Source organism: Gorilla gorilla, chromosome 20, assembly GCF_029281585.2.
Source record: "Gorilla gorilla gorilla isolate KB3781 chromosome 20, NHGRI_mGorGor1-v2.1_pri, whole genome shotgun sequence".
Lineage (NCBI taxonomy): Eukaryota > Metazoa > Chordata > Mammalia > Primates > Hominidae > Gorilla > Gorilla gorilla.
This window is the reverse complement of record NC_073244.2, coordinates 48,563,760-48,580,375: the sequence shown is the minus strand read 5'-3', so window position 1 is coordinate 48,580,375 and position 16,616 is coordinate 48,563,760. Positions and strand designations below refer to the sequence as shown.

At 45.5% G+C, this 16,616-nt stretch overlaps 1 protein-coding gene across 7 annotated transcripts in view; it reads right to left on the bottom strand.

Moving 5' to 3' along the window:
• The window catches only part of ZNF875 (zinc finger protein 875), a 47,592-nt gene extending 32,990 nt beyond the window's left edge, over positions 1-14,602 (bottom strand). For 2 of the 7 annotated variants that reach the window (XM_055369168.2, XM_055369170.2), the window contains exons 1-5: positions 12,809-14,602; positions 8,737-8,784; positions 7,397-7,434; positions 6,706-6,763; positions 6,031-6,171 (exon numbers count right to left, since the gene is read on the bottom strand). In XM_055369168.2, coding sequence (XP_055225143.1) covers positions 6,031-6,045 — 15 coding nt within the window. In that variant the 5' untranslated portion in view covers positions 6,046-6,171; positions 6,706-6,763; positions 7,397-7,434; positions 8,737-8,784; positions 12,809-14,602. Of the gene's footprint in view, positions 1-834; positions 2,384-5,692; positions 5,814-6,030; positions 6,172-6,705; positions 6,764-7,396; positions 7,435-8,736; positions 8,785-12,808 lie in introns of those variants that run through there. The other 5 variants (XM_063701852.1, XR_008673754.2, XR_004068932.3 and 2 more) reach the window with 5 other exon arrangements.
• Positions 14,603-16,616: the final 2,014 nt, after the last annotated feature.

Here is a 16,616-nt window from a genome sequence, read left to right as displayed (position 1 = left end):
ACCCGCCTCAGCCTCCCAAAGTGCTGGGATTACAGGTGTGAGCCACCACGCCCAGCCAAGCTCTATATACGTTTATAGAAGAAACTTCTAATTTGAAAAACTCAAAGTTTTAAGTAACAATGATCACAAAAGGGGAAGAACAAACTTCCAGAATCTTGGGGACAGAGGGTGGTGTGGTGGGAAGAGAGGGAATTACTCTGTCACCAATGAGTCAAAAAAGTTATTAAAGATTAATTTTAAATGAATAAAACTAAAAACCAAGACTTACAGAATGAGACTAAAACCATGGCTGGAGGAAAACTTTTAGCCTGAAAGTAGCCTATGACTTAGAAATGAAGGCAGAAAACTAAGGAGTAAGCAGTTACCCTTCAGGTTAGAAAACCAACAGAATAACCGGAAATGAGAGAGGGAAGAAATAATCAGATGGGGCTGAGATGGGGGCTTATGGGGATGAAGGAGGCAGGAAGAGCACGTTAAGTCTGTGCATAAAGTCACTCCCTAAGGACAGTCCCTGAGAGGAAAGTGGGTGCACAAGGATCAGGCTAGGTGTAAAAGGTGACAGGCAACCCTGGAGGGTACATTCAAGGGTTGACAGTGGCTAAGAAAACAGGAGAGAAAGTCAAGTGTTGAGCCTTTCCTCTCCCTAGCATGGAAGACATCAGGAGCTGATGAGTGAAAGTGATAAACACCATTCTCATCACAAAAAAAAGTCAAGTATTTGAGGTAATGGATAGGATAATTTGACTTAAACATTCCACACTGTATGGAAAAATCATAACATCATTTTGTACCCCATAAATATATACAATTTAAAAGACAGGTAAAAATCAGAAAAAAAATTGAAAAAAATATTCTTTATTTATCAAACATATAAAATTTATGGAGTACAATCTAATTCATCAATGTATTTTTTTTTTTAATGGTAAGTCAATAAACACAGGAAACGGTCCCTTGAGAGGCAGAGAAGGAAAATGGGCACAATCTGCCCTTAGAAAGACACAGCATTTAAATCCACGCATGTGAGAACTCCAGGATTCAAGACTAGGGGTCAAAACACAGCCTGGTTTATCACCTATAGCCACAGGATGGCACCAACACCCACTGCTCCAGCCTGAGCTGGCCAGAGAGAGAGGGCATCCAGGAAAAGCTGGAACCTCCCAGAAGGCCTGAGACCTGCAGGTACCACACTGAAGTCCACTGAAGAGGAGGGCCCGATGTGAGGGGGAAAAAACCACTGAGAAAACATAATATTTGTGTATTTTTAATAAGACATTTAATACGTGTTCAGGTAGAAGTAGGTACAATGACAGAAAATAAGGTAGAGGAATGTGCTAGACACCACAGATACGTAATGATGGACAATAAATGACATGATGTGGAGAGTTCACCCACACATGCAGACTTCATATGTTCACATAAACATTTATCTGCATGCATCACCCAGTAGAGACAAACTGCACTTACACTGTGAAGTCAACGAGGAGATAAAGTAAAAATCAAATACTTATGGAGAGAGTCAGTCTCTCCATTTAGTGGGAAACCCTTCAGAACACGCGCACAGCATCTCCCCTCCCTTCTGAATACCATCCACAGCCTGCAGCAGTAGATGGCAAATCACAGCCTGGGCCACCCTTCCCAGAATGTCACAAACATGGACATGCGGACCACAGAATTCACCAGATACCCAAGCTGGGTGGTGCGAGGCTCTGAAAGACATGCTTCAAATAAGAGGGACTAGAAAACTCCTCAAGGGAGCAACAGGGATCAGGGATTCCAGGAGGATCCAGGGGCCTGTGCAAAGAGCAAGCAGTGAGCAGACGTGTGTGTCAGTGATTCGGTGGCATGAACTCAACACCAACTAATACAGCAGCTCACATTTCTGTGTGCATCAGACTCACCTGGGGACTTGTTAAATACAGATTGTTGGGTCTCACTCCTAGAGTTCCTTCTTCAGTATTCTGGGGAGCAGCCTGTGAATCTGTATTTCCAGCATGATTTTCAGGTGCTACTGATACTATTGGTCCAAGGACCACACTATGATCTAATTTAACATCAGATTAGGGGAGGAACTAAGGAGCAAAGAAGCAACAGAAGAAGGGACCTGAACCCTGTACGGGCTTCTCTGTAAACTCCTCAAACATAAAAGCCTTTGAGACACTCAAAGAGCATTTACAGCATCATGTCTATAAATACAAGGCACCACGCAGGGAGTGCTCCATCAAGTAGAGAGAAGAGCCCACTGAGTGTCCCTGTCTTTGTTTGTGTTGCTATAACAGCATACCACAGACTGGGTGATTTATAAGGGTTCACTTGGTTTATGGTTCTGAACACTGGGAAAGTGAGGGGCCTGCATCTGGTGAAGGTCTTGCTGTGTTGTCCTATGCTGGAAGGTAGAAGGGCAAGAGAGTGACCACATGTGAGAGGGAGAAGAGGAAAGACAGAAAGGCAGGAAGCCAACCTCATCCTTTTATCAGGAACCCCCTCCCAAGATAACTAACCCACCCTACCTTCATCCATTCATGAGGGCAGAGCCTTCATGACCTAATCACCTCTTAAAGGTTCCACTGATCAACACTGTTGCATTAGGGGTTGAGTTTCCAACACATGAACTTTGGGGAACACATTCAAACCACAGCAGTCCTCATGTAAACCTTCCAGAAAATCTGTGTGCCTGGCACTCTGGAATCCCTCTTTTCCACCCTTTCTCTTTTTTTCTTTTTTTCAGACAGAGTTTTGCTTTTGTTAACCAGGTTGGAGTGCAATGGTGCGATCTTGGCTCACTGCAGTCTCCACCTCCCAGTTCAAGCGATTCTCCTGCCTCAGTCTCCCAAATAGCTGGGGTTACACGCATGCGCCACCACACCCAGCTAATTTTGTATTTTTAGTAAAGATGGGGTTTCTCCGTGTTGGTCAGGCTGGTCTTGAACTCCTGACCTCAGGTGATCCGCCCGCCTTGGCCTCCCAAAGTGCTGAGATTACAGGCATGAGCCACCGCACCTGGTCTTTCCACCCCTTCTCACTGCAACTCTAACATTGTGTTCCCTCATCATTTTCCATTCGAGCACAGGAAAGAACACAATCACTACACCCATTTCTTATGAACCTTTCTGACATTAAAATAATTCTATCACTCACACAGAAATCTGTAAAAATAAATTTTCATTTTTGATATGAGCGAATATGATTTTTTTTTTTTTGAGGAGTTTTGCTCTGTGGGCCAGGCTGGAGTGAAGTGGCGAGATCACGGCTCACTGCAACCTCTGCCTCCAGGTTCAAGCGATTCTCCTGCCTCAGCCTCCCAAGTAGCTGGGATTACAGGCCTGCACCACTACACGAATAATTTTGTATTTTTAGTAGAGACGGGGTTTTGCCATGTTGGCCAGGATGGTCTCAAACCCCTGACCTCAGGTGATCTGCCCGCCTCGGCCTCCCAAAGTGCTGGGATAACAGGTATGAGCCACTATGCCTGCCCCTGAATATGAAATTCTGTATTAGTTTAATGAAATCTCTAAAATATATAGAAAATAAAAATAATTACCAAAAATGTTCAATGATGCAAAGCAACACACAGTGAGATATTACATCCTAAAACATATAGACTTAAATATGTTATTTAAAAATCAAGCAGAAACATAAGGGGCTCTATACACACCTTTTGAAATAAGTTTCCTGGCCAGGGAAAGTGGCTCACGCCTGTAATACGAGCATTTTGGGAGGCCGAGGTGGGCGGATCACCTGAGGTCAGGAGTTCAAAACCAGCCTGGCCAACATGGTGAAACTCTGTCTCTACTAAAAATACAAAAATTAGCTGGGCATGGTGGTGGGCACCTGTAATCCCAGCTACTCGAGAGGCTGAGGCAGGGAGAACTGCTTGAACCCAGGAGGCAGAGGTTGCAGGGATCCGAGACATGCCATTGTACTCCAGCCTGGGAGACAGAGCAAGACTTCATCTCAAAAAAAAAAAAAATTATAATAATAAAATAAAATAAGCTGTCTAGGTTGTGCATGGTGGCCCACCCGTGTAATCCCAGCACTTTGGGAGGCTGAGGCGGGCAGATCACTTGAGGTCAAGAGTTCAAGACCAGGCTAGCCAAAATGGCAAAACTCTGTCTCTACTAAAAAGACAAAAATTAGCCAGGCATGGTGGTGCACATCTGTAATGCCAGGTACTCGGGAGGCTGAGGCAGGAGAATCACTTGAATCTGGAAGGCAGAGTTTGTAGTGAGATGAGATCACGCCACTGCACTCCAGTCTGGGCGACACAGCGAGACTACGACTCAAAAAAAAAAAAAAAAAAAAAGCTTTCTAATTTAACTTTAGAATTTGAAATTCTTTCAAGAAAGAGGTACTCAAAAAACATGAAAAGTATGTGAGTCACTAATGTGTCAAAGAAAACAATCATTCTTGTATTGCAAATAAATACCCAACCAAGACAAAAAGGCACGTCACATGTTATGGGAAAAGACTCAAATGAGGGTGAGAGGAAAACTGTGACCCTTGAACGTAAGACAGAAAAAAATCAGGCAGGATGTTAAGGAATTGGAAATAATTCTCCATATTAAAGGATTACAAGAGACAGGAAGAGAGGAGAGAGGGACACGATAGTCACAGACTGCAGGGGTGTGGGGTAGATGGGAATAAAGGAGGCAGAGAGAGCAGTGGGGATGTACATAAAATCACCCTCCAGAGCTGTGCTGTCCAATAAGGCAGGCACTTGCCACATGTGGCTGCTGAGCACTTGAAAGATGGCTAGTCCAACCTGAGAAATGCTGTAAGTGGAAAACACATTTTAAAAAAATTCTGAATACTCAGTATAAAAGAAAGAATGGGCCAGTGTGGTGGCTCACATCTGTAATCCCAGCACTTTGGACGGCCAGGACGGGAGGACTGCTTGAGCCAGGAGTTTGAGACCGGTCTGGGCAACATAGCAAGACCTCATCTCTTCAGAAAAAAAAAATCAGGCCAAGTGCAGTGGCTCACGTGTGTAATCCCAGCACTTTGGGAGGCCAAGGTGGGTGGATCACTTGAGCTCTGGAGTTCAAGACCAGCCTGGACAACATGCTGAAACCGTGTCTTAACAAAAAAATACAAAAATTATTCAGGTGTGGTGGCACATGTTTGTGGTCCCAGCTACTTGGGAGGCTGAGGTGGGAGGATCATTTCGGCCGCGGAGATCGAGGCTGCAGTGAGTCAAGATTGTGCCACTGCACTCCACCCCGGCTGACAGAGTGAGACCCAGCCTTTAAAAAAAAATATTAGTGTGGCATGGTGGTGTGTGCCTGTAGTCCGAACTACTTGGAAGGCTGAGGTAGGAGGATCTCTTGAGCCCAGGAGTTTGAGACTGCAGTGAGCTATGCTGGTGCCACTGCATTCCACCCTGGGCAACAAAGCAAGACCCTGTCTCAAAAAAAAAAAAGTAAATGATCTCATTAATAATTTTTATTTTGATAAGATGTTGAAGTGATATTTTGGATAATGCTAACATTTTAGGTGAAATAAAACATTAATTTCACCTGTTTCTTTTTAACTTTTCTAAAGTGACTACTAGAAAATCTAAAATGACGTATGTGTCTGGCATTGTATTTCTATTGGAAAGCACTGCTCTGGAGAGAAATGGTCTCTAGGGAGGCAGAAACATGAGAAACACAAGAGAGGTGGATGGAGGGAAGCGACAGACACATCTGGTGGGTACCTTCGGGTGCTGACAGCAGGAACCCAGGAGATTCGGGTGTGGACGGGCCCCCATCTATGCACAGCAGGAGAGTAGCATGGCTGACACTAGGGGTGCTGAGCCGACATACAGAACTATTCAGCTTTATAAAAATGTGAAAAACATACCGCTAAGTCACTGACATTCCACAGAACAAATCATAATAGAAATGAAAAAACAGCCGGGCACAGTGGCTCAGGCCTATAATCCCAGCACTTTGAGAGGCTGAGGTGGGCAGATCACGAGGTCAGGAGATCCAGACCATCCTGGCTAACACGGTGAAACCCCGTTTCTACTAAAAACACAAAAACAAAATTAACCAGGTGTGGTAGCATGAGCCTGTAGTCCCAACTACTCCAGGGGCCGAGGTGGGAGAATGTTGTGAACCCGGAAGGCAGAGCTTGCAGTGAGCAGAGATCGCCATACTACACTCCAGCCTGGGCAACAGAGCGAGACTCTGTCTGAAAAAAAAAAAAAGAGAGAGAGAGAGGTTCAATCTTGATGGAAAATATAAAACACTTCTTCATGAACATTAAAGAAAATTCTAACAACCAAAACGTTTGGAATTAGGGTAACTGAAATGGCAGTTTAATCCTCCTGAAGGAATTTTAATTTCTCACTAACAGTACTTTAACGTTAGGGGTAGAAAATTATTTTTTATAGCGTTTCACAAGCATTAAAGCTAAAAATCCAAAATCATGTTTTTCTCTGACAGGAACTCCTCCTCAAAACAGAAGAAGCCTGTAAGACTTTAACCTGGAAACTACTCAGGGAATCTGGAATATTCCTTCCAGGGATATCTGCAGTTGAAACCTGGCAGTAATTTTAAAAAACCCAGACAACTCTTGGGGTATGGTTGGAGCCTGAGGTCTACAGATGGGTCATTTTATATGCTGAGGTCTGAACAAGATGATTTTAACCCCTTAAAATGATGGAAACAAAATAAAACAGAATAAATTAGAAGACAACACAGGCGAGTGGTTTAAAGGGCCTACTTGCTGTGTTTCCTCTGGTCTTCAGGTCTCCTCACTGCGGCGGGATCCAGGCGCAGCTCTAGACCAAGAAATGGGAGGATTTTAGAGTGACTGGTGATTTCTCTATCATCTGCAGTTAGTAAACATTCTCTGCAGTTTATGCAAAGAGTAACAAAACCACTGCAGATGACAAACACTAGGTAACACATACACTATCTCCCACCTACCCACAAGCTCAACAATTTTAAACTGTTAGGATCACTGGCTCTAATCACCATGACATGAGGTCACCACCAAACTATCAAGCGCTAAACAGACAGAATGTTTCCACTCCTAATCCACTGTGTGGAGAAGCACAGAGCTTACCCACTGGGGCGCTGCATCAGAAGAGACGCACACGCACCGGGGTGCGCATTTGAATGGAGCGATCAAACCACCATCCCCACAGCTCCTCTGCTCACGGGCACTGCAGTCTGTGGCCTCATGTCCTTTGGGGGACACAGTGGGAAGGTAACCCACATTTCAGTGACACCATCAAGAAAGAGACACTGTGGCACTTTCCCCTGATTTCTCAGGGGCCTTTTCTCTTTTCCCTTTGGGTTACATGTAGACTTCCCTGCTGTCCACCTGACCACTCTCGTGCAGCCCAAAACCATAGCTTAAGTCATCAGCTATGCCTTTCTTGGTGTAACTATTGAAAGATGAGCCTTACCTGTTCAATCTCTAGAGAGATTTGTTCCAAATCTGGACCTAGAAGAATAAATAAACAAGATTTGCCTGAGTAGGTTTGGCTTCTTCCTTCTTGGGGAAAGCCCTTAAGAAATATCAGCCCCTTGGCCAGGTGCCCACCTGTAATCCCAGCACTCTGGGAGGCCTAGGCGGGCGGATCACCTGAGGTCAGGAGTTCGAGACCAGCCTGGCCAACACGATGAAACCCCGTCTCCACTAAAAATATAAAAAAATTAGCCGGGTGTGGTGGTGGGCACCTGTAATCCCAGCTACTCTGGAGGCTGAGGCAAGAGAATTGCTTGAACCCAGGAGACGGAGATTGCAGTGAGCCAACATGGTGCCACAGAACTCCAGCCTGGGAAACAGAGTGAGACTCTGTTTCAAAAAAAAAAAGGAAATATCAGACCGTTTGCCCAACAACTCCTTGTGACCCTCCTTTAGGAACACAGGGAAAATCCCCCCGGCTCCACACACTATAGCGCAGGACAGACCCACAGAGAACAAGACCCAAGAGAACCCACCATAATACAAACTCAGGGCGGGGTTTCCACCATCAAATGTTCAAGCTTGCAGTGGGTGGGAGACGGTAGTGGGTCCTGAGCTCCAGATTTTCGTGGAGGTGGGAGGTGGGCATTAGGCTTTGGACACATGTAGGCCCAAATTACATCTGTGCAAACTCACACACAATGAAGATTACACCAGATCGGGTGAGAGGGTTTAGAAATGACAGAAAGCATAGGAAGAGGCTGAAAATATGGACTTCCCTGTAAACTGTGAGGACAGTAAATGCCAGCAACACCCCAGGAGGTGTTTACAGCTGCATTTCTTCAATTAACAGGGCAAAATTAGAGCAGCAACAATCAGACAAGGGCCAGGCACTTCCCCTGGGGCAACTGATGTAAACCTGGAAATCAGCCACCCTGGGTGTCACCATTTCATGATGAATCAAATATACAGAGAAGTTCACTGATGGGTTCAGCATCAGAAAGCTAATAAATAAAGCCAGAGTCCCAGGCATATACTGAATGCTCATTGACTGAAAATCAACCTCACTGGATAAGCGCAAAGAAACTCACTTTCCACATCCCTTACGGTATCCTCTCTGGTGGGTATTTGCTCTGTAAATTACATACGACGGAAGAAAAAGAAGAAAATGAAAACTCAGGAAAGTAAACACACTTCTAAATTCATGAATAGTAAAATATGAAAATATCCCTGAGAATCTATGAGACTATCCAAAGAAAATGCAAAATAGGAGGGTAAAAAGGCCATTTGGCAAAGCCTACAAAATGAGTCCAAAATATGGTTCACAAGGAAACTTACCTTCCAACGCATCCAAAACAGAAGAACAGCAAAAGAAGCTCCTGATTCCTATTGAGGTGAGAATATCAGCACAAACAGAAGGAAATCAGGCCAAAAAAAAAGTTACAGGCCAATTTAAATGAGAAACTCCTGCCCTGACCAATAAACCACAGCAAACACTGTGCATTTCAAACACTAGGGGACGTGGGTGGGGGTGAGCCTGTTCTGTGCAGGACCGTTCTAACATACGGGAGAGTCTTTGACCCCTCCTCAGAATAATGCCATATACTACCAAAAACACAATTCACAGAATTTCAAAGGAGACCAATTACTTAGAAATGCAGCTATCAGGATGCTTTAATTTTTTCTGACATATTAATAGGCATGTTGCTGTGGTAGTTTCAAAAAATGGCTCAACATTTCTTGCCACTCCTCCCTTTGAGAGACAGAATCGATGTCCTCTCTCCCCGATCCTGGGTGGATTTGCTGTGCTACCTCATAAAAGACCACTCAGCATCTGACCCGGAGCCCTGTGCCTCCTAAGAATTCTGACTACCCTGAGGCTGCCAGGTGAAAGGGATGGCCTGCCCCTCCACACCTGAGGGTGTTTCTTGTCGGGTGGGACGGGAAACTGAGAAAAGAAAGAGACACAGAGACAAAGTATAGAGAAAGAAAAGTGGGCCCAGGGGACTGGCGCTCAGCATACAGAGGACCCATGCTGGCACTGGTCTCTGAGTTCCCTCAGTATTTATTGATCATTATCTCTACCATCTCAGAGAGGGGGATGTGGCAGGACAACAGGGTAATAGTGGGGAGAGGGTCAGCAGGAAAACATGTGAGTATCTCTGTGTCATAAATAAGGTTAAGAAAAAGGTGCTGTGCTTTGATGTGCACATACATAAAAATCTTGGTGCATTAAAGAGCAGTTAATCGGGTTTTACACAGAGACATTCCATTGCCCAGGGACGAGCAGGAGACAGATGCCTTCCTCTTATCTGAAGTGCAAAGAGGCCTTCCTCTTTTACTAATCCTCCTCAGCACGGACCCTTTACAGGTGTCGGGCTGGGGGAAGGTCAGGTCTTTTCCTTCCCACGGGGCCATATTTCAGACTATCACAAGGGGAGAAACCTTGGACAATACCTGGCTTTCCTAGGCAGAGGTCCCTGCGGCCTTACACAGTGTTTTGTGTCTCTGGGTACTTGAGATTAGGGAGTGGTGATGACTTTTAACAAGCATGCTGCCTTCAAGCATTTGTTTAACAAAGCACATCCTGCATAGCCCTAAATCCATTAAACCTTGAGTCGACAGAGCACGTTTCTGGGAGCACAGGGTTGGGGGTAGGGTTACAGATTAACAGCATCTCAAGGCAGAAGAATTTTTCTTAGTACAGAACAAAATGGAGTCTCTTATGTCTACTTCTTTCTACACAAACACAGTAACAGTCTGATCCCTCTTTCTTTTCCCCACACCAGGCTGTAAGGAAGTCAAGGCCATATGGAAACACTACATGTAGGGACTCAGTCCCAGCTGAGCCCCCTCTTCCAACATCCCAAGCCAGGTATCAGGTGTGAAGGAACAAGCCTCCAAACGGTTCCAGACCCCAGCTGTTGAGTCTTCTGTGCTGAGGCCAGACATCATGGAACAGAGACAAGTGGGCTACCCTTGTGCCATGTCTGAAATCCTGACTATAAGCATGAGAATCCACAAACATAATAAAATGATGGCTTGAGCCACTAAATTTTGGTGTAATTCCTGACATAGTAATAGTGTCTGTAACAGCCACTTTAACACATTAAGTAACAATAGCAAGTAGCAAGTCATCACTGGGAAGTGTTATCTGGAATTGTCATTGGGAAGCAGTGACAACCATGAAGGCTATTTGGAGATGCTGTCAGATGACATAAAAACTGCTGTGGTCTGACCGCTAATAATGCCCCATACCCAAGGGGTCTACAGCCTGTACTCAAGATGGAAGGAAACACTATATTTTGGCTAGAGGTATGTGAAAATTTCATTCATGGGCCCTTCTCATGGGCCCTAAACTTGGCTGATGGAACTGCGGGTAATAAACTCAGAGTTATGGCCGGGTGCGGTGGTTTACGCTTGTAATCCCAGCACTTTGGGAGGCCGAGGCGGGTGGATTACGAAGTCAGGAGATCGAGACCGCGGTGAAACCCCATCTCTACTGAAAATACAGAAAATTAGCTGGGCCTGGTGGCGGGTGCCTGTAGTCCCAGCTACTGGGAGAGGCTGAGGCAGGAGAATAGCGTGACCCCAGGAGGCGGAGCTTGCAGTGAGCTGAGATCACACCACTACACTCCAACCTGGGTGACAGAGCGAGACTCCGTCTCAAAAAAACATAAATAAATAAAATAAACTCTGAGTTAGAGGGAGTCAAAGGAATCAAGGCTGCTCATGAAAGAGCTGAGGTTACCAACTCAAGTGTAGACAAGAGAAGAGAGAGAGGAAAAAAATGGTTGCTCAGCAGGGAGGTCAGAGGGATAGCCGGTCTTAGTTTCCAGACATCCAGGAAAAGGACACCCATCTGAGTAATGGATTGAGGGTCAGTATTAAGATATGGAGAAATATCAAGGAGAAACCTTAGTGGCTAATGCTGGACATTTCCACAGCTCTCACATAACCACAAAAACATAGCTTAATTTTAGTAACAATGTCAGAAGCAGAGGGGAGCTGAGAATCAAGAATAAGGCCCATGAACAATGTGGGGGCTATTTTATGAAGCACCGAATCTTCACACTTCATGAAGATAGAGACCTGCCGCCTATAGGTGTCTCATTCACACTATGAAATAAATACTACGAAAGTAAGAGATCCACCAATTAACATTTTAAAGGATTTAGGAGATAGTGTCATTACCATTTTTATTTTATATATATATATATATATACACACATATATATGCCAGCTGCAGTGGAGCACACCTGTAATCCCAGCACTTTGGGAGGCCCAGGCGGGCGGATCACCCGGGCTCGGGAGTTCGAAACCAGCTTGACCAACATGAAGAAACCCAATCTCTACTAAAAATACAAAATTAGCCAGGCATGGTGGTGCATGCCTATAATCCCAGCTACTCGTGAGGCTGAGGCAGGAGAATAGCTTGAACCCGGGAGGCGGAGGTTGCAGTGAGCCAAGATCACACCATTGCACTCCAGCCTGGGCAACAAGAGCGAAACTCCGTCTCAAAAAAAAAAAAAAAAAAAAATCAAAACCAGCATTACAGTTCATAAAGGAAATCCCAAAACCTCCTTAACTGGTTGTTTCTTTCACAAAAGTTACTCTACATACGTGCCCCAAAAACTAGATTTCAAAGACATTGGGGAAAATACTACTACTAAGATATCAAAACCAGGAACTTACTTCCTTTAAAACAATTCCAAACTAACTCGCTGTGCCTTTCACAGAAGTTTTCCACAAGAAATTGATTTTATAAGCTGGGCGCGGTGGCTCACACCTGTAATCCCAGCACTTTAGGAGGCAGAGGCGGGAGGATCACGAGGTCAGGAGATAGAGACCATCCTGACTAACACACACAGTGAAACCCCCTCTCTACTACAAATACAAAAAATTAGCGGGACGTGGTGGCGGGCGCCTGTAGTCCCAGCTACTCGGGAGGCTGAGGCAGGAGAATGGCGTGAATCCAGGAGACACAGCTTGCAGTGACTCGAGATCACGCCACTGCACTCCAGCCTGGGCGACAGAGCGAGACTCTGTCTCAAAAAAAAAAAAAAAAAGAAAGAAAACAAATATGATTTCATAAAGCCTGAGAAGTTGCTGCTGTTAGGACAACCACCAAAACTAAAAATTGGTTTAATTAGCAACAACAACAAAATGCCATTTTAACTGGCTGTCCTTATCAGAGACAGTCCACTAAATAATACAACTGGCAAAAAGTGAGATTTTTTTAAAGGTTGGGGTGCTTTATTATAAACATAATATAAACTAGTAATGTATTTTATTTAATAAACTTCAACCTGCCGATCACTCCCTCCCTTCGAGGCGTTCTGCAACAAAACACCTACCTAGAAATAAAAGGGCATTTTACCAGAGTGGGCTGAAAAAGTCCCGTTTTTACCTTTAATCTTGAGACAATACGTGTCAGAGGTCAGGAAACTACATCAGAGCCAGTGCGGGCGCCCACGAGTCCGGTGGACGGATGGGGAAGGGCCGGGACGCAGCCAGTCCTAGTTCCCGCCGTGGCGATGGCCGATTTCCCAGCCGCGGACGCTGAAGGCCAGGACTCCACGCTGCTGACCCTCCAGCGTCCCACGTCCGGTAGGCGCTTGGCCGAACAGCCCAAGACTGCGGAATCACACTGGCCACTGTGCACTTGGACGCCATCTGCAGACCCAGCCTGTGCCGGGCTTCCGGAAACGGGAGGGCGGGCTTCCGGAAATGACGACCAATGGGAAACGCGATCAGATGTTAGTAGGCGGACAGTCTGTTTCCAGGCAACACAAAAGGAAGGGACGCTCTCAGTTAGCCTCAAATAGACGGAGCTTTCGGTCAATGGATGTGCAGGTTCGCTCCACATTAGCCAATAAGAAGCGCTTGGGGCTGACCCGCCTACATGCGCAGCAAAAACTTTCTTGCGCATTTCAGCGCTGGAACGACTACCCGCTGCGCCAAACCAAAACTTTGCAGTAACAGTTGATGCTGTTTCCTGCACTTTGGTGGAGATTTGCACCAGGCGCTGGAGACCGTCCCACCTGGCCAATGCCCACCTCCCGGTGAACACCGAGACCCAACTTTGTGCACCGCCAGTCTTGTTATCAAAAAACAGGCTAGTGCCAGGCGCGGTGGCTCAAGCTTGTAATCCCAACACTTTGGGAGGCGGAGGCGGGCGGATCACGAGGTCAGGAGATCGAGACCACGGTGAAACCCCGTCTCTACTGAAAATACAAAAAATTAGCCGGGCGTGGTGGCGGGCGCCTGTAGTCCCAGCTACTCGGAGAGGCTGAGGCAGGAGAATGGCGTGAACCCGGGAGGAGGAGCTTGCAGTGAGCAGAGATCGCGCCAATGCACTCCAGCCTGAGCGACAGAGCGAGACTCCGTCTCAAAAAAAAAAAAAAAAAAAAAAAAAACCATGTTAGTAAATTATAAAAAATAAAATAAAGGAAATGTAGCCGGGCGTGGTGGCGTGCGCCTGTAATCCCATCTACCCCGGAGGCTGATGCAGGAGAATCGTTTGAACCCGGGAGGTGGAGATTGCAGTGAGCCGAGATCGCGCCACTGCCCTCCACCCTGGGCGGCAAGACCGAAACTCCGTCTGAAAATAATAAAATAAAAGGAAATGGGGCCGGGCGCGGTGGCTCACGCCTGTAGTTCCAGCACTTTGGGAGGCCGAGGCGGGCGGATTACTTGAGGTCAGGAGTTCGAGACCAGTCCGGCGGCCAACATGACGAAACCTCCGTCTGTACTAAAAATACAAAAATTAGCCAGGCGTGGTGGCGGGCGCCTGTAATCCCGGCTACTCAGGAGTCAGAGGCACAAGAATCGCTTGAACCCGGGAGGCGGAGGTTGCAGTGAGCCGAGATCGCGCCCCTGCGCTCCAGCCTGGGCGACCGAGTGAGACTCCGTCTTAAAATAAAATAGGCCGGGCGCAGTGGCTCACGCCTGTAATCCCAGCACTTTGGGAGGCCGAGGCGGGTGGATTGCCTGAGCTCTGGAGTTCGAGACCATCCTGGGCAACATGGTGAAACTCCGTCTCTACTAAAAAAACAAAAATTAGCCGGGCGTGGTGGCACATGCCTGTAATCCTAGCTACTTGGGAGGCTGAGGCAGGAGAATCGTTTGAACCCGGGAGGGGGAGGTTGCAGTGAGCCGAGATCGCGATATTGCACTCCAGCCTGGGCGAGAGGATCGAAACTCCGTCTCAAAAAAAAAAAAAAACAAATAAATAAATATAAAGGAAATGGACAAAGGAAACACAAATGCATGAAATCAAACAAATGCTTTCTCTGACGGGCTCCGTCTTTGCAAAACTGAACCTAGGACAATGTGCACGCTTCTAACTAGCAAGTCCGGAGGACAGAGCGGGCAGGGAGCGTGAACTTGCTTTTCTGTAATTTAATTGACTTGTCAGTAAAGTCATTGTTTGCAGGCATTTTCAGTGTTCTGTAGTGGGCTTTAGTTCCGATCACAGTGTGGCAGGCCAGGTTTCCATTAGCAACCAGAACAGTTTCCACTAACCCTTTACTATAATTTTGATGAATGCATAAGTTAAACGTTGAAGAAATGGAGAAACTGGTGCCTGAGTATCAGGGATGGAATGCGAAAACGAACCCATTAAGACCCTGCCTTGGTCTTCTCAGACCCTAAAGTCTGATCGAATAATAATAGCATTCTTACACATTCACCTCAGCCTGTCTTAAGATTCAGAAACCTTCCAAGACTCTAGAGAAATCTTTCCAGACCCTAGACCGTAGTTAAAGATAAGATGTTGATTGAATGCAACATTTCCGCTTGTAGGTGCAATCCCACACATACCATGGAGCTTAAGATGTCTATAAACACTAGAAAAAAACTTGTAACTTTGAGTTGGTCTGGTGAGTTACTTGGCCCTTCTCCATGTAATCGGTTGCAGAAATAAACTTCCTTCTTTCCCAGTCTGTCTGCATCTTATTGGAGAATCGCGACGGACTGACTCAGCAAACTCCTCTTTTGTGTGGTTATCTGGGACTCCTTTGGGAGGGAACATTTGAAATTTTCCATTTCAAAGGGTTCTATTGGCACTCTTGCACTGTTATTCTCTGCCTACCCTGAGACTTGAGTTCTCCTGGACTCGAATCTCCAGCCACAGAGTCCAGAAGCCCATACCTCCACATTCTGTGACTGTTCCCAAACACAGGGAGAATTTGCAGAAAATATGTATAAAAACCTTGCCATTCTTCGCAATAAAACCCCACATTACAAACTGGTGAAAACGGAGGGTTTTAGCTTGAACAGGTTTTTCCTCTATTTGAAATCAATCATTTCCCTTTTACAATTTTGGAGTGAAGTTTCAAAATCAGTACGCACCCACTCCCAGGTTTATCCTTATGTAAAGTGCCCCCTCTGCACATGCAACATTTAATAAACCTTGAAAATGTGATGCTAAGTGAAAGAAGCCAGTCACAAAAGACCACATGTTGTGTAATTCCATTTAAATAAAATGTCCAAAATAGACCAATACATAGAAACAGAAAGTAGATTAGTGGTGGCCCAGGGTTAGGGGAGTTGGGGGTAACTGGAGGGATATGGGGTTTACTTCGAGGTAATGAAAATGATCTAAAACTTACTGTGGTGCTGTTTGCACAACTGTGCAAATATACTGAAAACCGTTGAATTTTACACTTTCAATGGGTGGCTTCTGTGATATGTTATTAATATTTCTCAATAAAACTTCAAAAAAAAGTGCCTATGTCTTTTTATGTATTATTCCTCCAGAGTCTAGTCCACATTTTTACACTTGATGAATAAATTAAGATTTTGTTTCTTCTACTTCTTCTTCTTCTTTTTTTTTTTTTTTTTTTGAGACAGAGTCTCCCTCTGTTGCCCAGACTGGAGTGCAGTGGCACGATCTCGGCTCGCTGCAACCTCCAGGCTAATTTTTATATTTTTAGTAGAGACAGTGTTTCACCATGTTGGCTAGACTGCTCTCGAACTTCTGACCTCAAGTGAGTCCCCCACCTTTTCCTCCCAAAGTTCTGAGATTGCAGGCATGAGCCACCATACCCAGTCCAAGATTTAGTTTCCGTTGTTTCAGATGCCCTAGGACCATCTTATTCTACCTTAATTTCTGATGCATCATCTCAGTGGAAAGTTTCCATTAGATGCCAAAGTATTTTACTCTTTTTAAGATTTTATCAGCTGGGTGCAGTGGCTCACACCTGTAATCTCAA